General features: G+C 49.2%; 1 protein-coding gene across 1 annotated transcript in view; it reads left to right on the forward strand.

The window, feature by feature from the left end:
* Positions 1-26,889, forward strand: part of FRMD4A (FERM domain containing 4A) — a 318,768-nt gene that overhangs the window by 218,098 nt on the left and 73,781 nt on the right. The window contains 4 exon segments of the mRNA XM_045285626.1: positions 12,832-12,915; positions 19,445-19,510; positions 19,784-19,841; positions 20,964-21,050. Coding sequence (XP_045141561.1) covers positions 12,832-12,915; positions 19,445-19,510; positions 19,784-19,841; positions 20,964-21,050 — 295 coding nt within the window.

The following is a 26,889-nucleotide window of genomic DNA, read 5'->3' on the forward strand; positions in this document are numbered from 1 at the left end:
CTGTAGGGCTATGGGTCAGTGAGGGGTGTCATGTCTCATAGTGGGGCCGGCCATGTGGTCCTCTCTGTGGACTGGCTGCTCTAATTGGGATCATCATCCTCAAGGCTTGGTAAGCTAGGATGTGCTCCACTCTCTCCTCCTCCCCCTTCATCTGCACCCATGTGTTCCGATCAGATATGTCCCTCTCCCAGAGCTGCAGATTCAGTGCTGTCCTTTGAAATAAATTCTTCTGGGGAGCTCTGTTACTTTCTTATCCTCTTAATTTGGTACTAAAATTGAGGGGTTTGGTAACTATGGGTATAGATCCACTTTCCAAAACAACCCCAGAGTCCCATGAAAAAGTGTTTGAAAAGTACAGATCCAGTGGATTGCTGTGTTCGGCCAAGTCACCCTGGAGAGACTTTGCACTCTCGGTTTTCACCAGCTCTGAACCCCACTGTAAACATGATTTATTTTTGAGAGCACCCGGACAGGATGGAATGTGAACTGTGAGGAACGCTAATGGCCCTGCCGACCATGGGAATGTGTGGCCACATGGTGAACAGGAAGTCCAGGCCCAGCCTCCCAGTAATGCATGGCCCTTAATGAGCTTGTGGAATGCCAGCCTGTTGGCTTCAGAGCCGCAGAGAATCCCGGCTCGGCTTCATTTGTCAAAGTGCTGCCTTACGGTTTGTTTGTAACGGCAACTGCCTGGAGAGAGAAATCGCTGAGAGGGAGAGGTCATACACCTTATCCAGAAGGTCAGTTTATCGCATAACCTGAAATACACCTAACGGGAGCTCAGATGATCCATTACATTTTCCGGAGCAGGCTCAGTGTTGGCACTGGGAATAAGAGAAGTTGTTCTAAGTCCCTTGTTTGTGCCTTTGCCCTTCCACGTCTGGGCAAGGTCCCCAGAGTGTCTGAAGTTCTCCCTGTATGGTTTGATGGCTGGCTGAGCATGAAGTCTCCCCGAGGTCCCCCCTCATAATTTACTGAGCTTGAAAGTCACCCTTACTTTCTGAATAGCTAGTACATGACTGTAAAATCTGAATTGTATTTAACTGAATGGCTTTGACGAGGGGGAATGTAAAACGTTTGTGGAAAATTCCCATTGCTTTTCCATTTCCACAAACTTTTCCAAGTTCTCTCAAATGTGAAGATGTCAGCTTACAACCTGCAGAATCGTGGGGAAGTCACAGGGCCCAAGGCTTGACTCTGAGATATTCCAGGTCCAGAGGATCAGGTAACCATCTAAGGCAAGCGTCCTCAAACTGAGGCCCATGGGCCACATGCGGCCCACCGAGGACATTTATCCGGCCCACAGGGTGTTTTTGCCCCATTTGTTTTTTTACTTCAAAATAAGATGTGTGCAGTGTACATAGGAATTTGTTCATAGTTTTTTTTAAAACTATAGTCCGGCCCTCCAACGGGTCTGAGAGACAGTGAACTGGCCCCTGTTTAAAAAGTTTGAGGACCCTGGTCTAAAGGAAAGGTGTCACACAAAAGGCAAAGTACCTCTGTTATAATCTGATGAGACTGAGTCTGTCATTTAGAGGAGGACCATTCTATTCCAAAGGCTATCATCCCAGACTCTGGATGGATGGATGGATGGATGGATGGATGGATGGATGGATGGATGGATAAGCACTAATTACACTGTATGTGAAATAGTATTTAAAAATGCACAAATTCGGAGAATAATTTTCTGAAAGTATACGGAGGGGGGGGGAGGCTATGTTAACAGAAAGAGAGGAGCCATGAGTGCTCCATAGAAAGAGCACTGTGTGAGAGTACCTGTGTCATGTCTTCTGTTCCTCATGGACCGGGTACAGTGTGTCTGTTTCTCCTCAGGAGCTCTTGTTTTGTTCAGCAGAACCTTAAGACTTACTGCTACATAACTTCCCTTTCTCCCCGCCTCATAGAAATGCTCACTTCTGTTGTTGGCGGAACTTTGCAAGGAAATGCCGAGTTCAGCATTGCTGAGAGAAAGTGAGGTGTACAGAGAGCAATGTATTGCCCATGATGGGAGTACATAGGTCATACATGACCGTATTCTACCATGTGGTGGGTAAGCTCATAAGAGCTCATTAGAAGTTGAGAAGATAGCCCTATCTAAAAATACCATTTGCTCACGTTTCTGATTTCCCTTCGCACGGCTGGTCGTCGTAATCGGGTTTCCTCGCCTGGTGTGTAGGTGGGCAGAAACGAAATGTCCTTCAGCAGGAAGTCAGCGGAGCTGGTATGTCCACTTAGAAACCATTGACTGGCCTGGGAGGCGTTAACCGAAGCAGCGAGGTGGCCAGATGTTAGGGAGGGAAGGGCCCACAAGGGTCACAAGGAGAACGTATCCATTTGATAATCACGGTTCCGGTGAGCCCACCAGCAGACATTCTCTGCCATCTTGCTGGTGTCGTTCGACGTACAGCAATACCACGTGAGCGAGTAGAACCGCCCCATAGCACTGCCTTGCCTGACGTGTTTCTAAGAACCCGGGAGGTGTCGCGGTTTTACCGTGAAGGTCAGTCGTTTGAAACCCGGCCACTTCACAGCAGGGCAACTTGCCTTTCTGCCCCCATCGTTAAAGTCGCGAGAGCCCAGAGGAACGGTTTTAACTGTTGAGTCGCCCGCAGAAGGGAGGTCATCTTTAGGAGAAAAGATCGTGGGACTTGGCTCGGTGAGGCTGAGCCACCAGCCTGTCACTGGGCACCACCAGGGCTCCTTCGCGAGAATTTACACCACCTGTTTTTCATGCCGAAGGTTTCAGTGCTTTGAGTATAATTCACTGAAGTTTCCTGTTCAATTAAAAAAAAAAAAATTGATGTGTGTATGGATTGGGATAACAGTTGTATGAGCCCCTAATAATATGTAAAAAAAAAAAAAAAAGAACCCCTTGGGTGATTGAGAACATTAATATCCCCTTCCTTCAAAGGTCAGCGCCGGGCACACCTCATTGAGTCAACTTGACAAGACAGCTGGGCTGCCTTGTTCCATTCTGACCGGAAACGTCGTGCCCGCTGTCCTGAGTAGGTAGGACTTAGACGAACTTGGGTGTTTGTTTGTTTCTCTAAATGGGCCTGCACTAGAAACCGATTGGTCATTTTCATTCCCCGGGTTTTGAGAGTCACCCTATTCTTCCTCTCCTGCCAATCCTGCCGATCTTTGAAAAAGCCTGCCACCAAAAATACACTTTTTACACAAGTTTTGGGGTAACATAAGTGAAGTGATTACAATAACTTTATCCTGAATGGCACCAATCATGTATACTAAAATCATACCACCTTTTATATAGAAAATCATCTATAAATGGGGGCTAGTTTCAAAAGAAAATACCATCTGTTATATAGAATTTGGGGTCGGGAGGGAGAGGAGGTGAACAAGATTTACTGAAACCAGATCTCTAAGGTTCTGTGACCCTGGCAGCCTGTTGGGACCCGGAAAGATCTCAGTTACAGAGGGGCGGAGACGTGGTGCTGATCACTAAACCAGGATCCTACGGGCATGAGATTGGCTAGGTCCAGTTGGCCGACCAAGCCAAATCGCAAACCCACTGCCATTCCGTTGTTTCCAATTCACAGCCACCCAGTAGGACAGCCTGGAATTGCTCCTGTGGGTTTCTGAGGCCTTAACTCTTCACAGGATTAGAGAGCCTACTCTTTTTCCTGTGTAGCAGAAAAAGGCCACCCTTAGGGAAATTCTAGGGTAAGACCCCCAGGCCAAACCCTGCCTCTCGGCCTGGTTGGCCTCCGTGGGCAGCACAGGACATCCTAAACATGTCCTGTGTTTAGGCAACCGTGGGAGGGAGCCCTGGCCTCTGCAGGCTCACCATAATGACTGAAGAAACAGCAAGGCGGAATGGAAGACGGCCTTGGGGTCCATTTACATGACATCTATACTAAATTCAATGCTGGGGGGTCGGGGGAGGGATTCAATGCTGGTCCCAGTAAGAGAGAGTACCGGCTTTACCAGCGTATCGGAGTGCGGTGGTGGGTAAAAGGTGCATAACTTTGTCCTTGGACCTTCGATCTGCCAGTTTCTAACATGATTTCTTTTTTAAAAACAAACCAGGTTTTAGATCTACAGCAATGCTTTGTTGAGGCGATAGAAAGGAGCCGCAGCCTTTTATTAGCAAGGGAAATTGATTTTAGAGGAGGAGTTGCTATCTTTCTTTGTGCTGAAAGCCCCCCTTTAATGCCCACACACTTCTTATTCTCGAGCTGCCTTCTAGGAGCGTGGGGCCGGGTAGCGATGAGGATAGAAGGGGAAGAGGATGAAATGTCTGTGAGCAAACACACAGACCCCTGTGGGTTGTTTGTTGCAGGGCTTGGGGAGCTCTTGACATTTATCCTGCCTTTTTAACGACCAGGTAGTCAGTCAATATGTAGTGCCTTTTTGGCAGATCACAGGTTAAAGGAAGAATTTCTAGAAGATCAACAGTAAGAGAAGCAAAGAGCTCGTTTTCTTCTAAAATATCTTGTTTTGTTTATTTTGTCTTTCACAAAATAAACATTTGTGAAGATTTCTATCTCTATAAAGATGACAGTCATTTTCTTGCCCAGCTTAGAGAGAGCATTGGTAGTTAGTTCTTCTCAAACCAGTCTATAAGTCACCATCCAAGTTCATTAAAGGGCCATTATCCTGCACTTATGTAAGTGCTTTTACAGCAATAATGCCAAGCTACTTTTAAATCATGATTAGACCAGTTGATCACTTGGGGAATAATTTCCTACTTTTTTTTATTTGGCTACTTGAATTAAAGCTGCTGACTGGTCATATATCTAGTTGGGGAAATATTAGATTTGCTGAGACTCATAATTAGCAGAAAATAGTTATGTTTGGAGTACAGTATTTGTTGCCAACACAATCGCTGAAGACAAAACGGGTGCATACGTAAATGTAGTGGAAAAGGTGGATGATGCTGGCTATTAAAAGATAGAGTGTCAGGGTCTTAAAGGCTTGAAGTTACACAAGCCACCATTCAGCAGAGAAGCAACAAGCCCATATGGAAGAAGCACACCACCCGTGCCATCATGAGGAGTCATAGGGACCGGGTAATAGGCATCAACAGACACATAACAAACAAACAAACAAAAGCAAATGGTTGAGAATGACGGGGGTTGGATTGGAGCAGAGATCCAAAGCCCATCTATAGACAATGGGACATCCCCCCACAGAGGGACCACAGGAAGGGATGAGTCAACCAGGGTGCAGTAAAGCATCCATGAAACACACAATATTCCTTTGGTTCCTTGAGGCTTCTTCACCCCCCACTACCATGACCCCAGTGCTGCTCCTCAATACAGACCAGACCGGAACATGCACACAGGTATAGATAAGAGATGGGAGCTCACGACACACAGAATCCAGGAACAGGAGTGGGAATAGTGATTTCAGAAGGATAGGGCAAAGAGGGAGAGAGGAAAGAAGAAAAGGGGAACCGATCATAATGATCGACCCATAACCATGCACCCCTCTCCAGGGGGGAGAACAACAGGAAACATGGGGAAAGGGAGACAGCGGTCAGTGTAAGATATAAAAATAAAAACAATTTATAATCTATCAAAGGGTTATGAGGGTGGGGGGAGGGGGTAAAAAAAAGAGGAGCTGATACCAAGGGCTCAGTAGAAAGTAAATGTCTAGAAAGAATGAAGGCAACATATGTACAAATTCACCTGATGCAAGCCATGTATGGATTGTGACAAGAGTTGTAAGAGTCCCCAATAAGATAATCTTTTAATAAACACACCCATGTAAATAGCAACTCCCACATAGAAAATTTGCGCGGCCCCTATAAGTATTGTGCTCTTTACAAAAAACCATGGAGCGTGCACTTAATTTGTGTTAAAATATGGCAGCTTACTCTTGGAATACAGCTGATGTAAGGGAGCAGTCTCTTCAACACCCATACTTTCAAATCCTCCTGTAGGAAGCTTCTCAGAAAGACTCAACACCCAAAGAAGAGTTTTCTTTGTGTCATTTTGCTTTGTTTTCAGAAAGAATGTTAAATTGGCAGAATGCTCATATACTATTTTGTAAAAGCCAAGAAAGGAGAAGTGTGGTATTTTCCCGTGTTGGGAAATAACACTAAGGGCCATGTGTACCCCAGGGACTGCTGGGACCCTCCACACCAGCAGGCCTTTTGCAAGAAACAGAATCTGTGACTCTTTGAATCAAAAATGCTAAGAGGACGCATTGTAAAATATCACAGAAGGCTCTGTTTTGTGTAAAAGCATCCATTCTACTGAGATTACAAGTGTGTGCCTATCCAGGTTTCACTATTTAGGACCTAGAGCAAGATGCTCTAAGACGCTCTTCAAGTCCTGTGGGGTACATATGAGGAAGGAAGGTCTGTTTAATGGTAGCTTCTCGCTTTCGATGAGCAGCTATTTAATACCAGCGTGTATGCGATGGCCACCGTAGGAGGAACCAAAAGCCCATGGTGCTCTGAGTTTTTTCAAAACTAAGATCGCTCTCAATCAAAAGGCTGATATTTTTTAAAAGTTATCAGTTATTTTTCCTTGTCCTCTTTAAGTAAAACTGCTTGCCGGAAGCTATCGGTTTGATTTTTCTTAGCTCAAATGTGTTTTGAGCTACGTGTATGACTGTGTACACATTTTGCATCTCCTCGTGGAAAAGCAGACGCATCCGAACAGATTTTTTTAAAGGCTGTGAACAGAAAAGAAGCCTTTATGGGTGGACGTTAACAGTTGGCGTCAGGAATAAGGGCACCCAGCTCATACCCCGGCTTCTCGGTGTGCTTGTCTGTGCGGTTGGCAAGAGCAGTTGGGGTTCCGTGACAGAAATCTCACCTTCTGTGCTGGAGACCTGGATTCCCAGCAGCGCCCCTCATGGACAAGCCACCTGTCAGCTGTGTTGCTTTGATGCTGAACATGTTCAGCAGAACTTCCAAATTAAAGTGGATTAGAAAGAAAGGTCTGGTTTCTTCAGTAAATTTTTATTTCAACTAAAAAAAAATCAACCCAAATCAACCAATCATTCAACCAATAGGAACCCATGAATCCCAACAGCCTGTTGTCATTATGTCAGTGGACCCACTGTGAGTCAGGCAACAACAGCAGCAGACAGTAGCTTAGTGTTGCGCATTTAACCAAGACCGAGACCTGCAATTGAGAATCCTAACCTGGTTGCGTCTTCAAGGGGCCCCTGTGCTTCCTTCTGTCTGCAATTCGCCGAGCACCATGAGAGATAAGTGTCCCAGGCAGGTAGGACCCGCCGTGCTACAAGGCTATTGTACAACATTCGCAAAACCATCAGCCTGGCTGAGCCTTCCCGGCACACCTAGGGAAGTGGGTGATGGGCAGGCGGCAGGCAAGTCTTCTTGTAGTCTTTGTTGTAACCTGAACTTCACTGTGGGTCACAAAAGAAGAGGAGGAGGAGACAGAGGAAGGAGCACAATTGTGGCCTGAGTGTTTTTGAACTATCATCAGAGAAGAAAATCGATCTCTTCCCCTTCTTCATCCGCCCAAGCTTTCTAGATCCATTGTGCTCCTGAACAGTCGCACAGAGCCACACGGCAGATCCGTGACTCTCGGGTCCCAGAGTTCAGAACGCTCAGGTCTTAGACAGGCAGTTCAGGGCATAGTCCGTGTAATCCTTAACACCCTCGGGCAGGGTCTGGGATCAGACACCTTAACACCCCTGCACCAAAACGTATGGGTGTTCACCCAAAGCAGGAGGAACAAAAGTCAGCCTGGCCTCATTTAAGTCTTAAAGAACATGGCTCATTCCCCGAGCTTGTCGGAGCTGGAAATCGAGTACCTGTAGTGCTCTTTGTGACTTAAGAAAGCCTCTCCCTCCACAGTCCTCTCATCAGATATGCAGCAGCGAGTGGAGCCACTCTGGCTTAATATGACTGCTTCTGCAGGTCATTCCTTCCCATTACATCCGTCCAAGGGGGCTTCAAAAAGTCCGTGGGAAAACTCCATTCCCTCTTGATTCCATTTTTCCACAAACTGTTTAAAGCCCTTTCATAGAGCCTTCTGGGTGGCGTGCTGAATGGTTTCCATTACCAGTGCCTCGGTTTACCCCCTTAAGCAGCCCTGGTAGCAACTGCCTTTGATAACAATGCTTCCCCATTAAGCACATGCAATTGGCCCCACGTTTCTTGTACAGAGATGGGCAGTATCTCTTATTTTACCCTATGGGAGTCTTAGAAAAATACTTCTTAACATTGTAAGGAAAGCCAGCACATTGTGGATTTCAGCATTGGGCTGCTAACCACAAGGTCAGCAGTTCAAACCTGGCAGCCGCTCCATGGGAAGAAAAGGAGGCCATCTGCTCCTGTGAACACTGACAACCTCGGAAAACCTCTGCAGGGCCGTTATGGCCGGTGGCCTGGGCTTGGCTTGGTCTGGTTTAGGGAGGAGGAGGAGTCCATCAGATTTAGCTCTTGCTTCCTTCGTGATATGGAGCCTCGGTGATGTAGTGATTACGAGTTGGGCTGCTAACTGCAAGGTCAGCAGTTCGAAACCACCAGCCTCTCTGCAGGAGCAACATGGCGCGTCCTACCCCTGCGAAGTTAAAGCCTTGGAGACTCAGGGGCAGTCTTACCTGTCCCTAGTGGGTCACTATGATTGGCATCAACTCGATGGCAGTGAGTTTAGGCCTTTTGATTTTCCTTCGTTATAAGGTCTTGGATAAAGCTGCTGCTGTTGTAAATTATTGGATCTATTGATAGGAATCCTCGTTTTCCCAATAGATCATTTTAACTTTGCAGGCAGTAAAAAACAGGGGCATCGTTTCAAATATCCTCTAAGTCAAAGATGAAATCCGCATTTGGGCTACCACGTTTTTTCCGGCCTTATTAATAAAGCTATGTAAAGAATTTGAATGAAATCTACTCGGTAGTAAAATAGAGAGCCTGGTGTTGTGAAAAATTGGCACACTCCCTGCTAACCAGAAGGCTCGGAGTTCGAGTCCACCCCCAGGGGCCTCAGGAGAAAGACTCAGTGATCTACTTGGAAAAGCTGATCCCTGGAACCCATGTGGAGCACAGGTCTGCTCTGGAACACATGGGTCACCATGAGTTGGGGTCACCTCAACGTCAACCGGTTAATATTAAAAATAAGACAGGAATAGTATCCTCAGTTTCCTAGGAGACTCCCCTATTTTTTTTATTTGTAACAAATGGAACTTGGCTGCAATGCAGTATCCTAAGGTGTTTTCCTCGTCGGGGTACAATGGTTCGTCAGGAGAAATGAACTCTACAGGACCTGGGGAGGTGCCCGTGGTGGACCCGCAGGGAGGAAGCTGGGGCTGCCCGGGACGTTTGTTCGGCTGCACCTTCACACGTTTCAGAAGCAGAGCCCCCAGGTCTCTGAGGAGGGTGGTTTTCTGCTTCTCAGCCTCAGTGCGGTGTAGTCTGGTCATCTGACAGGGCTGGACGTCCCCAAGTGATTGCAGATGTTTGTAGACAGCAGAAAGGCAAATAGAACATTTCTACATGTTGGTCCTTTGGGAAGGATTAAGAGCCATGGATCCCGTCCAGAATGTAATGGATTTGGACAGGCTTCACGCCTTGGTGATTTCTTATTGTGTCTTCCGGTGTAACCTTGGGAAGGATTTAGACAGGCCCAGGAGAACAGAGAACTCGCTCAAACTTCAGCAAAGATGTCTGACCTGTGACTGTCGCCAGGGAAATATGTTTGCCAACAAACCAGTGTTTAGTGGGTAACATGAACCCTTCCTTCTTTGGTTCCTTCTGTCCCCAACTATTCTTTAGATGTGGCTGTTGTGAGTAAATCTGAACTCAAGTTCCAAACCAGTAAAGGAGCTAATTGCCATTCTCACGATTTCATGGGATACAAGTTTACTATAAAGAGACCCTTCTGATATTTAAGGTACCATTCTTGGCGTTGATGCTGTGCCCTCTCTGCTGCTGGGGAGCTTCCAGTTAATTAGGGGAGGGAAGATGTCCAAAAAGGGAGTCATCATTGGAATCTCTTAAGGATCCCTGAGGGGGCTGTGGGTTAAGCCTTGGGCTGCTAACGGCAAAGTTGACAGTTCAAACCCATTAACCTCAACCCAGAAGATAGATGAGGCAGTCTGTGCCTGTAAACATTTACAGTCTTGGCTACTAATCCAAAGGTCAGTGATTTGAACCCACCAGCTGCCCCATGACAGGCAAACTGCTTGAGAAACCCTGTGGGGTAGGTTTGTCCAGACTGATGTGGTCACTATAAGTTGGGATTGGCTCCATACACAACTGTACATATAACAGGGCTTCCACAAATGCCCTCAGACGAGTGATTATTAAGTGCCTTGACACTTAGATTATAACAGTTCGGTTACTTGATTGATTGATTTTGATGGATTCAAATAATAATTCTGGCTAGTTAAGCTTGGGACTCATGGGCCTCACCATCACTGTTTATAGTCCCTGTGAGAAAGCCCCCTCCCGCCCACCCCCCCAATGTCCAGGTGGCCCTGAGTTACTACATAGATGAACTTGGTTTGAGTTTGTCTGAGCCACTTGGTACCCAGGGGTCGACCTTGAGTCCATCTTTCCTTATGTATGCACATGGGTGACACACCCTCCCCCAGCAGCTGCGGCTCTCAGCATATTGGGTGTCAGGACAGGGCCACCAGATGCTTCGCGACTGCCCATCTGTGACTGCGGTTCTTCCTCCCCTGTCCGACGTGTTTGCTCCTTTCTTTTTTTTTTTTACAGGTTTTTCTTTTTCTTTTTTTTTTTAACATTTTATTAGGGGCTCATACAACTCTTATCGCAATCCATACACACATCAAATGTGTAAAGCTCATTTGTACATCATTCTCAAAACATTTTCTCTCCACTTAAACCCCCGACATTAGGTCCTCATTTTCCCCTCCCTCCCCGTTACCCCCTCCCTCATGAGCCCTTGATAGTTTATAAATTGATATATTGTCATATCTTGCCCTGTCCGACGTCTCCCTTCACCCACTTTTCGGTTGTCCGTCCCCCAGGGAGGAGGTCACATATAGTTCCTTGTAATCGGTTCCCTCTTTCCTACCCACTCTCCCTTTATCCTCCCTGTTTCACCACTCACACCACTGGTCCTGCAGGGCTCATCCGCCCTGGATTCCCTGTATTTTCAATTCCTATCTGTACCAGTGTACATCCTCTGGTCTAGCCAGACTTGCAAGGTCGAATTCGAGTCATGGTAGTGGGAACGGGGAGGAAAAATTTAGGAATTAGAGGAAAGTTGTATTTCTCATCGTTGTTACATCGCACCCTGACTGGCTCATCTCCTCCCCGAGACCCCTCTGCAAGGGGATCTCCAGTGGCCTACTAATGGGCTTTGGATCTCCACTCCACACTCCCCCCATCATTCACTATGGTAAGATTTTTTTGTTCTGATGATGCCTTATACCTGATCCCTTCGACACCTCGTGGTTGCATAGGCTGGTGTGCTTCTTTCATGTGGGCTTTGTTGCTTCTGAGCTTGATGGCCGCTTGATTACCTTCAAGCCTTTAAGGTTTGCTCCTTTCTAGATGCTGCTGCCCATGTTCCTGTTGTTGCTGTTGCTAGTTGACCTTGAGTCCATGCCAGCTCATCACTGGCCACATCTAACAGACAGAAACTAGCCCAGAATAGGGCTTCTAGGCTCTTAAGAGCCCTGGTGGTAAAGTGGTTACACTTTGGGTTGCTATCCGCCTGGTCAGAAGTTCAAATCCACCAGCTGTTCTGTAGGAGAACGATGAGCCTTTCCAGAGTCAGAAAGAGTTACAGTCTCGGAAACTCATGGTGGTGCTTCTACCCTGTCCTACAGGGTCGCTATGAGAGTCTTTGTAAGAGCAGATTGCCAGACCTTTGTCCCAAGGGCCCTCTGGGTAGCTCTGAACCATCAGCCTTTCTGTTAGCAGGTAAACATTTCACGGTTGAGCTACCAGGCCCCTTTCCAGGATCCCAGTCACCTGGTTGGTGTGAGGGACACAGAAGCTGCTGTGCTAGCCAGCCTAGGCTGCCAAGTGTGGCTCACATGGGCAGGGCTCCCTGAAAGGCCGGTACTGGGATACCTGCTCTCACTCGCAGAACCATCCAAACGTGATCCGTGATCCAGCTGGAAGTTGCAGTGGGTGGAAACACCACAGAGCACCTGTGGGGGGTGGGGGTGAGGGGGAGACACACGACTGTGCTGGGTGTGGTCAAGGGGCCTGGGGCATCTGGGACAGGCTGATAGACTGGCTCTGGGGCGCCTTCCAGGCCTGAGAGCTGTGTCTCTGTGCACACAGAATCTTTCTTCTCTGGGCCAGAGGCAGAAAACCTCCTGAGGGGACCCATCAGCCCACTTAACACTTTTTAAGTAGTTTCTGAGCCTGGTCAAAATCAAAAGGTCTTGTTTGTTTGTTTTAGTTTTGTTTAGTTTAATTTTGTTTTGCTTTGGAGGGGTAGTTTTGTTTTTCCGTTTTGGCCCCTTCTCAGAAAAACCCTTTCCAGTGCTCATGATGTGTCCAAGCAGAGATGCGGGTGCCGTGTGGTGGAGCGCACAGCCCTCTGAAGGCCAAAGAGCCTTGTGTTGGGGCGCTGGACACTCTCTGCTCCCCACCGTGCGTGCACAGGGCCCTGAGCCTCCCCTCCTGGGCAGGGTTAGAAAGAGGGTCGCCGCCGCCGCCATCTGTAAGCAAGCACTCCGCTCTGGTTTCTGCGCCCAGCGGCTCCGTGTGAAGTGTGCCGGTTTCCTCTCTGTGAAATAAATACATGAAAGGCCCGCTTCCTCCCACCACTTTTCACTAAAAAGGAACAGATGTGGGGTCTCCCAGACAAGACAGCTGGCTCGGGTCGTATCAAACAGTGTGCTTATGTTCTCTGCGTCTGACCCAGTCTCTCTGTCCGCCTCCCTCTCTTTCAGCAATGAAGTGGTAAGGAGCGATCTGAAGAAGCTGCCGGCCCTCCCTACCCGTGCCCTGAAGGAGCACCCTTCCCTGGCCTACTGGTATGTGCTTCCCTTCTCTGCAAACCTCCTGGGTTCCCTGTCAGAACAAGCCTGGAGCTCAGGGGCCTTGAATCTGCCCTTAATTGACTCCCCGTGTGTCAGGCTGGACAGTGGCCTGCTCGCCCTGCGCTGCCCCAGTGGGGATGAGAAGCTCATGAACTCAGGAAATGCAGCGCCTGGCTGCGGACTTAAAGGATAGCAGTTGATGAGAGCCCCTGAAGAAAGGCCTGGGGCTACCTCTGAGAAGCCATCCATTGAAAGCCCTGTGCGTGGGCCCTAGTGGCATGTTGGATCACTAACCACAAGGTTGGTGGTTCAAACACACCAGCTTCTCAGAAGGAGAAAGTTGAGGTTGTCCCACACCCCTAAAAATTTACAGCCTCAGAAACCCTATATAGCAAGAGTGGGGAAATCTGGTCTGGGGGGCGGTATAAGTCCCATAAAATCCCCAGTCCTGGCTAACTTCACCAAAGAGAAGCAGTTTTCGCCATCACAGTAACCAAACAAATTGCCAGCAAGTCAGTTGACTCATAGCAACCCTATAGGTCAGGGTGAGGCTGGCTGTCCCTGTGGGTTAGAAGGTCAATGTGAGAATAGAAAGCCTCATCTTTCCCCCGAGGAGTGAAGGGTGGTCTTGAACTGCTTGAGCTTGTGGTTAGCAACCCAGTGTGCAACCCCCTACACTACCAGGATCAGTATGGCCAAAGAATGATACCATGATTCCAAACTGCCCTTGGCAGATAGAAGGTGCTGCCGACAGAGGGGCCTTCTGAGTCGTCAGCACGATGGCATTGGGTTTTCTCTGGGGTGCACACACCAGATCTGCGCTGACCCGAGCGTGGGAGCTCACCGAAGTTAGAATGAGCTCAGCCCTACTGCTGGTGGTGGGGCGGGGAGATAGGGAGGCGGGGATTGTCTTCACACACCCATAAACCAAAAAAATGTTTTCCGCATGGATTTCAATCACCCATTGTGTGAGACTTCCCTTTTCTGTTTTCTCTCTTTGAAAAGAAAAATGAAATGAACTCTTCTAAAATTTCACTTTGGCAGCCTGGCCTCCTCGGTGGGCCTTTCATGTGCAGCTTGAATGTCCTTCTGGAATCCCTGTCATTCCATGGCAGGCTGTGTGAGGTTTTGTGGGAGAACCACAGTGTGTGTGTCTGTCTGAAGAAGAGAGAGATGACTTCTTTCACTCTCCCACCGCGTCTCATGTCCTGGTGGAGCTGCTGTGCCAGCCTGCGCTGCCGCCCCTCTGCGGGGGACCCATGCTGACTGACTGGGCCTCTGACAGGCTCCCAGAGGGTGGCTCCCATCACCGTCGAACAGGGCCTGCATTCCTGGGGAGTGTGTTGACATCCTGAGCAGCTCCTAACCCTTGACTACTTGGTCCTTTAAAAGGACAGTGTTGCTTCCCTAAGACTCCTTCCAGGCACCCCAGCAAAGATCATCGTGCTTGGCTGTATCTAAACTGCAAACACAGTGCAAACTTTTGGAACAAGTCAATCCGGCTCAATTGCATGTTGTGACTCTTTATGAAACACACGAATTACTCACATTTCATCTTGTCTAGATGCGCTTCCCAGTCAGCAAGCAACTTTTTCTGCCGCTCGGTGGCGTTAAGAGGTTCATTCTTCTGTTAGGATAGGGCCTGCCTGGATGCAAGGTTCATCAGCAGGATTCACCTCCGGCTCATAAATCCTTTCTCCTCGAGTGAGTATGGTGACGAAGAACTGAACAGACTTCCCTGAACAGAGGTTGAGCTCTCTCTGGTGGCCTGGCACCCCTAATCTCATCTTTGTGCCGATTCATTAGCCCTGCTGGTGCTGAGGATAAAATGTTGGGCTGCTGACCCAAAATAAGGCAGTTCAAACCCACCAACTGCTCTGAGGGAGAAAGCTGAGGCTGTCTGTTCTCAGAAGGATGTACAGCCTTCAAATCCTATGTAGCAGGGGTTCTCCACCTTCCTGATGCCATGCCCTTTAAATACAGTTCCTCGTGTTGTGATGACCGTATGTGGGCATAGCTGCATGTGGGTGGACCCGCCTGGAGATGGATAGAGGAGCAGTGTCTCGGTTCCTAAAACCATCGGAAATAATGGTCTTAGGTGACCCCTGTGAAGGGAGCATTCGCTCCCCAAAGGGGTCATGACCCACAGGTTGAGAACCCCTGCTATACCGGGTTGCCTGCTTCAGAATCAACGCGATGGGAGTAGGTGGTTCATTTGGTAACCTAGATTATATGCATAATGAAGCCAAAACCAAACCCACTGCCCCAGGGTAGAACTGCCCCTGTGAGTTTCTAAGACCCGCTCTTCATGGGGCGTGTGCCACGGCTTGGGTTGGGTCCGGCACTTCCCAGTCCTCAGTGACATCTTTTATTTTTTCTTTGAATCATTTTATTTGGAGACTCCTACAACTCTCATCATTAGCCATACATCTACCCATTGTGTCCAGTACATGGGTACATTCGTTTCCCCCCTCATTCTCAAAACATTTGCTCTCCACTGAAGGCCCTGGTCAGAGTGCCACCCTTGCTCTGGAACACTTCAGTGCGGTCGTGAGCTGCAGACTGGCCCGATGTAAGTCGCTGTGCGGTGCCTGGGCCTTCAGTGTTGGTTGCGGAGCCAATGAAACGCAGCCCTTGACAACTTCGGTCTTTTCTCCACTTACCATGACGTGCGTGCTAGTCCAGTGGTAAGGATTTGTCTTCTGTTTTGTTCTGCTTCACTTTAAATTGGCATGTATGCTGAGGCCGGTATTCCCTGATGTCCATCGGGAATTGCTGCGGCCTGCCGCCCTTTCAGCAGGTCAGGCTGTGCCCTCTGCCCAGCAAAGGTTGTTAATGAGCCTTTCTCCAAACTTGATGCTGAATCCTTCTTATCGGCTAGCTTCCCGGGCTTCCAGGTCGGCGTATGCAAATTAAGTGAACATAGGGAATTAAGTGAACGTGCGTTTTTCTTCTGATGCAGTTTGGGTGGCTGCCCCTTTGTCTTCACGTCGGCTCTGCGTGGGCACAGTGAGGTGCTCTGGGATGCCCAGTCTTTGCAATGTCACCCGTAGCTTGTCGGGATCCACCCAGCTGACTGTGTGAAGACCGTGTCACGTACCTGCACGCTGAACCCGTGGCTGCAGCCCAGCCGACCATCGTGGTGGCTCCTCCTTCATGTACCACTTTGCCAGGTCCTCAAACATTGCTTCTGATTCGGTCTGTGATGGCCCGAGGGTTTCGGCTAGGTGACTCCACGTCATCTCATTCGGAAGTCTGGGACGGTGGGGGGGCAGTGCTTGAGCCTTCGCGAGGCCCCCGTGGCTGTGCGAGAGGACGATGTGTCCAGCTGCTTCTAGAAAGCCTTCGTCTTGGGAACCTCTGCAGTCGTTCTGTTCTGAGCTGCCCGGCCACTGTGAGCCAGAGGACCAGCTGGGCGGCAGCGAGCTGGGCTTTTCTAACAGGGAACTGTGCTGGCTGCTGGTCCTTCAAGGGTGTTGGGCTCCGTACTCCCCAGGAATAGATTCTGGGTGCTTTTCTTCTTTGATCCTTCTTAAAAGTTCGATTGTGAATATATATTTACTTATCACGTGGGGGGGTGTGTGGGTGTATTGTGTTGTTGTTTTTAATACGGAGTCCAGAACTGAGGAGATTGGCATCACTGACTGTGCTGATGCCCTCTAACAAGAGAGCGTTTCAAACAGCCATGTTGTTTGAAGGCTTCAACCCGCCCTTGTGAAATCCACTTCTTTAGCAAGCAGACGTGGCTTTGAGGAAGCAAGTATTTTTTATTCGTATGACTTTATCTTCACTTCAACGTTTGCCTGTCATCCTACAAATAGTTCATCCTTTCTTCTCGAGGGAACTTTTTGAATAAGTTTATTTAGTATGTTATTTAAATATCATAAAGGGGTTTTTTCTTCCGTAACAATGTTTTTTGGGAGATAAGAATATTTACAAAATAGGTTGTAAAGTGATTTGAATTTGCATAAATATCTCTACCAGAAAAAAAGTCTGGGACATTTAGGAATCTGGCCGCCTGCAGAGCTTCCCGCTCTGTAAATTCCAGAGGAGGATGGAGGGGTCAGAAGGCAGACTGTGTTTTCTGTCAGCACTCTGTGTATCAACCGATGGCAGGTCATAGCTACATGGGCTAAATTACATTGAAACGACTCCGGATGCCCTCCTGTGTGTCCACGTGGAACTGTGTCCCATGGGGTCTTCAATGCCTGATTTTTTAGAAGTAGAAAACTAGGCCTTCCTTTTGAGGGACCTCTGGGTGGATCTGAACCCCTGACCTGTTGGTAGCAGCTAGGTACATTGCCCACCTGCACCAGCCAAGGCCTCAAGCTATGAGAAAGGGAAGGGAAGACATAAATATCCGTTGGGACTTCACTCGTGGGCTCAGACAGAAGGAGATCAGGGCCAGGTGGGGACGGCAAAGATTCTGCAGCTGCTGGGTACTTTGGGCGCCGCTCGACAAGCCACTTAGCTGATGAACAGCTGCTCAGCTGCCTGACGGGGTTGTGACATGCCCTGCAGCGCTTCCTGAGCCTGGTTTGTCTTCATAGCTACAGCACAAGGTTGCCTGTCCTCTCCCACCTTGCCCCATGGAGGCTCTCTCCAAGCTCTGAAAAGGAGAAGGGCTCATGTTAGCATTGAGTGCTTGACTGCGCAAAATCCTAGCTCATGTGGTAGGAACCTGATGGGGGGTTGTCAATGGGTGAGGAGGGGAGCTAGCAGTTCACCTGGGACCTCCTGCCCAAGCTGCTGGCCCACGGAGGCCGGGCTGTTCCTGAAAAGGAAACTCCTCTGGAATGCTCTGTCAGGAGCCAGCCAAGTGCATGTCACTTGAAGGAGAACTTCTAGACGATATCTGCGTCTCCTTCTGGAACACAAGTGCTCTGACCCCACAGATAAGGGTTTCCCCGGAGATAAAGCTCCCAACAGCTCTCCTGCCCACTCTGGCTGTTTACAAAGACCCTGTCTTGTGAGAGGGATCTCTGGTGCTTAGTGGTTATGTGTTGGGCTGCTAACCACAAGGTCAGCAGTTCGGACCCACCAGCCACTCCCTGGGAGAAAGGTGGGACTTTCTACTCCTGTAAAGAGTTACAGTCTCCGTAACTCACAGGGGCAGCTCTGCCCTGCCCTGTAGGGTCCCTATGAGTCCGCATTGCCTTGATGGCGGTGGGTTTGATTTCGGAGTGTGTCTTTCAGTCATATGCCACGTTCCAGATTCCTGAAATTAAAAGCCACCAACTCAAGTCTGAAAGATTTTAAAAAAGTAATGACTTCTAAGAACGAGGTAACTGACCTAGTTTTTATAACTAACCTAGTTTTTAGAAGTCATTACTAGTTATCTAGTAATTAGGTCTTCTTGGGACCTAGTAATTAGGTAGTCTAGTTTTGTTTGTTAGTTTTAAATGTAGATGAAAGAAGGCATTAGGGGGATTCTGGGAGGATAAATGAATGATAGATCATAAGGGTTCACTACTGAGACAAACTCACCCCTTGATCCCCTCCTGTCACAAGAGCTTTTACCAAGGACACTCAGACAGGCCTTTACCTGTGGGAGGAGGTGTGGAGCAGATGAGTGAGAAATAGGGTGTCCAGGTGGGATGGCCACATGATGGATGGAGGCCAGAAGGGACCTCTGCCTGTGGCCACATGCCCTGTCGTAGCCAGGGTTGGCTCTGCGGTAAGCCAGCAGCAAGAGGGGCCATCTCGTTGGGTGCTGTAGTCAGTTCCCAGACGAGGCCCTCTGCTCTCTGCACTGTCAAAGAAAGGGGCCACTCCTGTCATCTCCCAAAGAATCCGCTAACTAGCCTGGTGGTGTTTTAGCAGCAGGATTTCACAAGGTCAAAGAGCTCCCATCTAAATCTGGTGGTTGGCTTGTTTTGTTTCTCCACTGCACCTCCGAGACTTGTGTTGCTTCATGGCTCGCATTAACCAGATGAAAATTCCAGAACGTTCCATCCCGCTTGGAAGCACGCAATCCCAGGCGACGAACTCCCGAGAGGCAGAGTGTAATAGGAGTCCCTGGGCAGCCCTAACGATGACACACTCAGTTACTCACTGAAGGTGGACGCTTCCCCAGAGATGACGTCCTCTGGAAACGTGGCCATTGAAACCTTGTGGGGCTCAGATCCACTCTGACATGCATGTCTTCAGGGGCCCCGGTGGACAAGGCAGCATGGTTGGTTAGGTTGTGAGGTCTTCCACTGCGGTCAACTCCCACCCTCCCAATTGCATGCTGTGCAGACAGGACGAAGGGCAATGAACCTGGGGGAGAACCTGAGCGAGCTTAGCCAGGTGTCCCCTCCTGGTCACTGCTTCATGTACGCGCTGACCAGTCCGTCCTCCGTCACAGTATTCTGCTTGGCGACCCTCCCCACTGGTCACAGGCCTGGGCTCCCCTACAATCTCCCTTGCCAAGGGGCCGGCCCCAGACACAGGCCCTGGTCAGTTCCGGAGACGTAGCTCAGCAGGTGCTTGGCCGTCGGCCGGGGACTGCCATCACAGCACTCTCTTCTTGTCATTGCAGTGAGGACAGAGTCATTGAGCACTACAAGAAGCTGAATGGCCAGACCAGAGGGCAGGCCATTGTGAAGTAAGTGGACGTCGCCCTTTACTCTGGAGGATTGCATTTGTTTGTGGTAGCAGCTCATGTGTCAAGATGGTTACATTCTGTCCGGACGGGTTATCTCTGGGGGCGGTGCTTCCATTTCAGTGGCAAGTCAACAACCACTCAGATAACTCGATCACACACGATGTCACACATTCGCACAAAACACACGCGTGTGTACGATGCCAGTTCTGCTAACTAACCGCCCTGTGTGCATTGTTTGTGTGTGTTGTGCGTGTGATCTTCTCCATCCTCCAGCTACATGAGCATCGTGGAATCTCTCCCGACCTACGGGGTCCATTATTACGCCGTGAAGGTGAGTGAGCCCTCCCTCGAGGACACTTGGGGCAAAAGCAAGCAAGCAAACAGAAGCTTGAGCCCTTCATCCCTTGTCACCATGCAGAAGTTTATTTGTTTTTTTTGGTGGGGGGGCTTGGTCAGGAAGAGGGCGTGCTAGAGAAGTTGGGGTACTGACTTTTATCACCGGTGCAGGAAGGCTTGACAGAGACACTCATGATCCCTTTTAAAACAAATCCCTACTTCCCTTTCTTCTTGGACAAAGCCTGGGAGACCGGGACTACAGTAAGTAAGGGGATCACTCTTCTCGGCCCCTGATAAATTGCAGGTGAACCTTGTGCTATTGCACTTTGCAGCCGCTGCGGGTTTTTAGTTTGTGTTTTCTCCCAATGGAAGGTTTGCGGCAGCCGGACTTTGAGCAAGGCTGTCGGCGCCCGTTTCCTATCCGCACAAGCTCACGTTGTGTCTCTGCGCCCGTTTTGATGATCTGTACAAAACGTCACACTCTTGATAATGCCGTATTGCACCCTTCCCAGACGACAGTGTGGTATAAACAACTTTCATCCGTCCTGGAAAACCAGACGTACCTGTATGACGCGCTTGATCGTGATACTTGCCTCATGGCCACGAGCTGGAAGGGCACCTGCAGAGCAGTTTGGTGGGAAGATGCCATCGTAGGGCAAGCAGGACCTCAGTCCCATGAGCACCTTCCACTCCCAGCTGCCCTCGGGCAGCGAGGGGCACGCTGGGTAACGTGAAGGGAGCTTTGCTGGGATCTCTTTAGCTTTAAAACAAGAGGCATCCCCTCCCATAATCTCCGTGGCCCCTTCGAGTTCGGATGGGACAGCTCCTCCCTCAAAAGATCATTTGATTTGGCTGCTCCACGTCTCTCCAAGGGTCTTGGGTGGCGAGTGAAGGGCCTTGTATTACAGGCCTTCCGTCTCCAAGGGAAAGGTGAGAGCAGGGCATCGGTTACTTTTTTGTAAAGGATGCCACACCCATCGCCAGGCTGCTGGTCAGAAACAGAGCTGCCCACCCCCCCTGCCCAGGGCACTTCCATGTCTGCTCACATAAGTGACCACCACGACAAGATGGGCTCTGCTCTTAAGGTACAAAGCAAAGACTCCTTTTTCTGTCCTAGGACAAGCAGGGGATACCTTGGTGGCTGGGACTGAGCTACAAAGGAATCTTCCAGTATGATTACCACGATAAAGTGAAGCCGAGGAAGGTGAGTGCAATCCCCTTGGTGGTGAAGTGCCCTCCCCTGGACACAGGGACAGGCATAGAAAGGAAATACTGCCCTAGGCTGCTGAGGACTCGCCAGCCCCCTGCTGATGTGCATACAAATTACTCCACAGTAATCCAGTCTGAGCTCCCTGAGTAAATATTGCTTCCCCTGTCACTAAGGCAACCTAAGCTGGGATAATTATTTAAGATAAGGTGACTGGCTCAGTTCTCCCGACTCAGAAAGATGAAAGGCCTTTGAGGGCCCTGGTGTTCATTCATTGCCCGGTGTGCCCTGGGCACTGGGAAAATGAAATCACATCTGCCTGGAATCTCAGAGCCAACCAGTTCCCCCAAAGGTTTTGTGGGCAGCAGGGTGTGAAAGATGAGACCGTAGGACCCACAGAGGGGAAACGTAAAAGAAGACATAGGGGGTTTGGAGATCCAGCACAGTAGACGTGATCAGAAACCGGGGGAACGACGCTCTTTGTCAAAGGACAGAGCAAGTGGAGAGGAGTCTAAACACAAGACAAAATGGAAGGAGCACAGCGCAGCAGCCACATTCTCTGTGTTGTCACTTACACACATTTTGCAGACCAGAACAAACTAAGAAATTATCATGGGAAAATACCTGGGAGGCAAACGCTCCATTCACGTTCTCTGGTGGGGAATCGGGAGCGTCTAGCACGTGGTAGGAGATGTGAGATCCGTGTGAAAAGTCTATCAGAGCCACACTCGCATTAGAAGAGAGAAGGGGGTATTGGTCCATTGTGTCGTTCCAGAATGCTTTCCAAGCTCCTTTATCCGTGAAGAGCATTGACACCCACCCGGTGTCTCTGAGCTATGCTAATCTGTGTGGTTAACATCTGCTTGAGCCAACTTGTGTTACTAAACTGAGAGAGAGGCTGGGAAGGGGGCTTTATGTTGGGAAGACCTTCACTCTGGATCAGTGAGTCAGTGAAGTTCTAAGAAAGGATTCTGAGCAGATGCCGATTGCTCAGGATCTTGGGAACACTCAGTAGGAATCAGACTATGACGGGATAGATACTGTGTTTGCTGCTTGTTTCCAACACCGTGTCGGTTTCCATTTATATTCTGCACAAGGTGGGTTAAACCCTGTTTTCTTGGCCTTCTCCTGTTTGGATTTTCTAGACCGTAGGGTCTGTCCTTCTGCCTCACTGTGTCTTCCTTCCTGTTCACTCTGTACCTTCTCCTCCTGTGGCCTTTTTAATTCCCCATGCCTTTTCCTCCTCCAGCTCTCTTCTGATACCTCCTTTTCTTCTTTTCACACCAGCTTTCCTTCTCTTTTCAACCCCATTGGCCATTTTTGTTCCACTTGCAATAGCCAAAATACTCTTAGCTCCTTTAGCAAAGTGCTGGTGTCAGCATACTCAGCTCTCTGTTGCCTGCCTAGGTGGATCCTTGAAACTTATGGCAGAATTCACTAAAATCCAGAGGTTGAATTTGCTTCACCGACTAAGCTTTTTGAAAGATTTGCTAAGAAGTATTCATACCTGCTGAGTTTAATTCATTGGTATGTTTACATTTTCTTTATTGCTGTTTGCCCTCTTCTAATGTTGAGGTACTAGTGAGGTAATGAAACAGCATTTGGTATACATAGATGATGATGGATCTATCAATAGATAGAATTTTGTGTGTGTGTGTATGACAGGGTGTGGCACCTAGAAAGGTCCCCATAAATTGCAACTATTACTGTAAAGCTCTAAAACAGACTTCAAGATAAGGGTTGGCAAAAGCCAAAGGTGGAAGTAAAACAGCCATTGAGTAAGAGACTTGACTGTCATTTGTAGACTTTATCCAGGTCAGGGAATTAGAAATGTTAAAACATCAATGTATTCTTCCGGGTCATTGGCCCTAACAAACAGAGCTGTTATTTAAAATAGCTTGGGCTTCTTATGAGGAAGTAGTTGCAACACTCAAGCCTATTACTGATAGAGCAACAACTTGGTTAGCCAAGTCCCCATTCATTCATTCAAAGTGTATTTAGTACATGCATAATATGTCCCAAGTACACTATAAGACATCGGGGTAAATAAGACACAACTCGCATACTCAGTACCTGTTTAATCAGTCAGGGAGAGTGATTGTGTCCTTTTGCTAAGTGCTACACCAAGCAGCTGTGTGAGGATTGGTGATAAATTAGAAAAGGGAGTCATCAGTTGGGCTTTAGGAGGAGAAAGACATCTTCTCCCGGGCCACAAGACACGAGAGCTGGGTCTTATAGAGTGGGCTGAGTTTTCCCAATGGCCAACATGGTGGGGGCCTAGTCCCCAGAGAGCACAGGGTCGGGGCGCAGCGTGGTGTGCGCAGGAAACACACAAGGCTAACGAGGGCTGGAACGGGGAGAGAGGAGCAGCTGGAGAGGAGCTGACAAGCCCGAGCTCGTGGAGGCCTGGGAGGCTTTGCCAAGAAGTTAGGACTTCATCCTGCGGGAAGCGGGAACTCCAGAACCCCAGAAGGAGCAGAGCAACAGACCAGGTTTTCGCTGTTCGAGAAGCATCATGCCGACTGCTGCGTGGAGGGTGGGTGGGAGGACTGCAGGACGACAAGGCTTGCGAACCAGGGCCTGATGACAGGAGTGCAGGCCAGAGATTATCAAGGGCATTAAAGCTGGGCTGCAGTATAAGGAAGAAGAAATGGAAATGAGGTCGTTGTTATTGATCAATTGTATAGAGGAAGAGGTAGCAATAAGAAAGAGTGCGGGCGACTCTAGCATGACTCCCAGGCCATGTGCTAGCTCGCATTCCAAATGAGCCTAGAGCAGTGCCATCTCATGATCTTGCCAGCCTTCACAACTCTCAACAGAAGTAAACAGCCCGTAAGAGAAATGGGATTCTGGGAGTAACAGCGTGCAGTTCTTCAAACAAACAAAAAACCTGTCATCAAGTTGATTCTGACTTATAAAGACTTGATAGGGCAAGATAGGACTGCCCCCATGGGTTTCTGAGTCTGTAACTCTTTACGGGAGTAGAAAGCCTCCTTTTTCTCCCTAGGGGTGGCTGATGGTTTTGAACTGCTGACCTTGTGGCTAGCAGCCCAATACATAACCCACGTTGGGACTTGCAAAGTTTGGGATTTGCTGTGAGTTCCTTCTCCCCTGCCCGCTCAACCTCCCCATCTCCCTCAGTAGGCTGTTAGCTACCCAATTAGAGCTCAAGAATATCAATAATCTCCGAGTAAAACTGAACCATAGACACGGAACCAAGGGAGGAGGAGAAGAGACAAGTAGCTCACCTGGCAAGGAACTCAGAGTAGCTGAGTCAGTAGGAGGCCTCGGTGGTACAAATGGATAAAGCCTGGGACTGGTTACCAAAAGGCTGTCAGTTCAAGTCCACCCACGGGACCCCAGAAGAAAACCGTGGTAGTGTACTTCTGGAAAATCAGGCACTGAAAACATAAGGAGCACAGTTCTACTTCACCACATAGGGAGTCGCCCGAGTCCGAGGCAGCTCGAGGGCAAACCAGCGCTAGTCGTTGGTAAACAATGTCAGTTCCTTATCTTCTTATAGGAGCCCTGGCCACACTGTCCTGGTTACACACTGGGCTGCTAACCAAAGAATCAGCAGTTCAAAGCCACCAGCCCTCCATTGGAGAAAGATGAAGCTTTCTACCCCCGTAAAGAGTGACAGTCTCAGAAATCCACAGGGGCAGTTCTCTACGCCGTCCTATAAGGTGACCATGAGTCGGGACCAAATAGGTGGCGGTGAATTTGTTTTCGATTGGTTTGTCATGCTTTAGAGTCGCTATAAATCGGAATTGACTTGGTGGCAGTGACTTTATTTATTTGTTTGTTTTTGTTTATAAGGCGCCCTAGTAAATTAGGCATTGAGGCTGCTAAACTCAGATCGGTGGTTCAAACCCACCAGCGACACCATGGAAGAAAGGTGAGGCAGCCTGAGGTCCCGTCAAGATTGACACTCTCAGAAACCCTATCCAGCTCACTCTGCGCCCGTGGGTGTGGTTTTCATGGTTCTGATAGATTGTTTGGCTTTGCCTCCTTTTATCACCATGGTTACGGTGCAGCCCTGAAGCTGTGTGAGAAAGGAATCGACTGGTTGTAAAATCAAGAGCAAGCCTGTGAGAGGTAGCGAAGTCCAGATCTCATCCACGTCACACAGTATACATTGTGTGCGGAAGCACGTTTAAGCCCGGGAAGTCTTAGCCTCTGCGCCACAGCTAAGGAGTCCCAGGGCCAAGAGGGTGTGGGCACAGTGCCTGTCTCTTCTTCTCACACTCAGCATCCTCGCCGTCACAAAGAACCCACATGTGTTCGTGAGCTCTGAATCTAGAGAGAGGCACATACCTGGGAATAAATGCCAGTGCAGGTTAACATGGGCAGGAGCCCACGGTGCCCGTGGCCAGCCTCTCATTCCCAACCCTGGACCCGGCCATGTGAACACCTAGTGAGCCTCACTGCAGAGGCTCATGAACAGCTTGACCTCTGCCAGGTGATCCAGGCTCCACGACTGTGTGTGTGCTACACCGGAGAGCTGGGCGGTCCTTCACGGACACCTTGGGAGGGTTCGTCCCCTAAGTGGCGCCCCTCCTTCTTGGCACAGTCGCCCGGCAGAACCCGTCCACCCTGAGCCTCCAGCGAAGCTCAAGAAACCAACCGGGAGTGGCACCCCGGTCTCCGCACCCACCCGCAGGCTCATCTGTAGGACCGCTGCAGCTCCTGCCCAAGCAGCGCCTCCAGCTACAGGCTGGGGCATTCTCTGGTTTACACCGTATGAACAGTGGCAGCAGACCATTAACACCGACCAGAATGCTCAGTAGCCTCCTGTGAGAATCCCCTCAAGTGTTTCCATATGGCCCACCAAACCGGAAAAATCAATAAATAAATAAGTACCCTGCAGGGACAGCTGGTGGCTGTCCAGAAGCAGACAGAACTGTAGCGTACTTGAAAGGCCTTTCTGGCTTCCGGCTCTGCCCCAGGTCACCAAACCAAACAGAGGGTGTCTCAGGTGTAGAGAAGAAAGAATAATTTTAGCTCCCTCTTAATCATGCCCCAAGGAGTCTTAGTGGTGCGGTGGGTTAAACTTTAGGCTGCTACGTAAAAGGTTAATGGTTCAAATCCACCCACTGCACTGCGGTAGAAAGATGAGGCTTTCTGCTTCTGGGGCAATTCTGCTCTGTCCTATAAGGGCACCATGCTTCAGATGCCACTCCACGGCGGTGGGTTTTTAAAACCCTGCCCCCATTCTCTGTGCCCTGAACCTTCCAAACCAGTGCACAGACTGCAGGGTAAGGTGCTGAGTTGGTAAGAAAGAAGGCATGTTTGCCCTCTGGGCACGCATGTCGAGAACAGCTAGACATGTGGGGACATCGGCAAGCTGTGTTTCGGCTTCTGTGTGTGTTCAGAAACACAAGGCCAACTTTGGTAGTATCTTGGAACCCAAAGAGTAGACCTCGCCACCACCCCTGAATGTGTGTGTGTGTGTGTGTGTGTGTAAATCTACAATACGTGTACATCTCCCTGAATCCTGGTCCGTGCTTTTGATTTTTTAGAACCAGGCAGAACCCAGATAATGCCCAACGACAGGTTACAGAACATGTTTTTATAAGCTATTAAATGGTGTTTCCCTTGCACGCTCTGCCCCACCACACCCCCGACTTGTGGGCTCTTGTTCATAGTAAAATACCATCTCACACCCAGGGAAGCCCACCTGGTCTCCGGTCTCCCCTCTGGCGTGTTGCGGCGGCAGTTGAACAGTGCCAGGGTGCGACACTGGCAGGATCCGTGGGTCTGAGTCGCGTGGTTCAGCCATGGTGAGAGGATCCAGCAGTAAAGGTCTTGCATCGGCATAGATGAGCATGGCCAC

This window comes from Echinops telfairi, unplaced genomic scaffold (assembly GCF_000313985.2).
Source record: "Echinops telfairi isolate 266 unplaced genomic scaffold, ASM31398v2 ScPeMD7_7474;HRSCAF=8512, whole genome shotgun sequence".
Taxonomy (NCBI): Eukaryota; Metazoa; Chordata; class Mammalia; order Afrosoricida; family Tenrecidae; genus Echinops; species Echinops telfairi.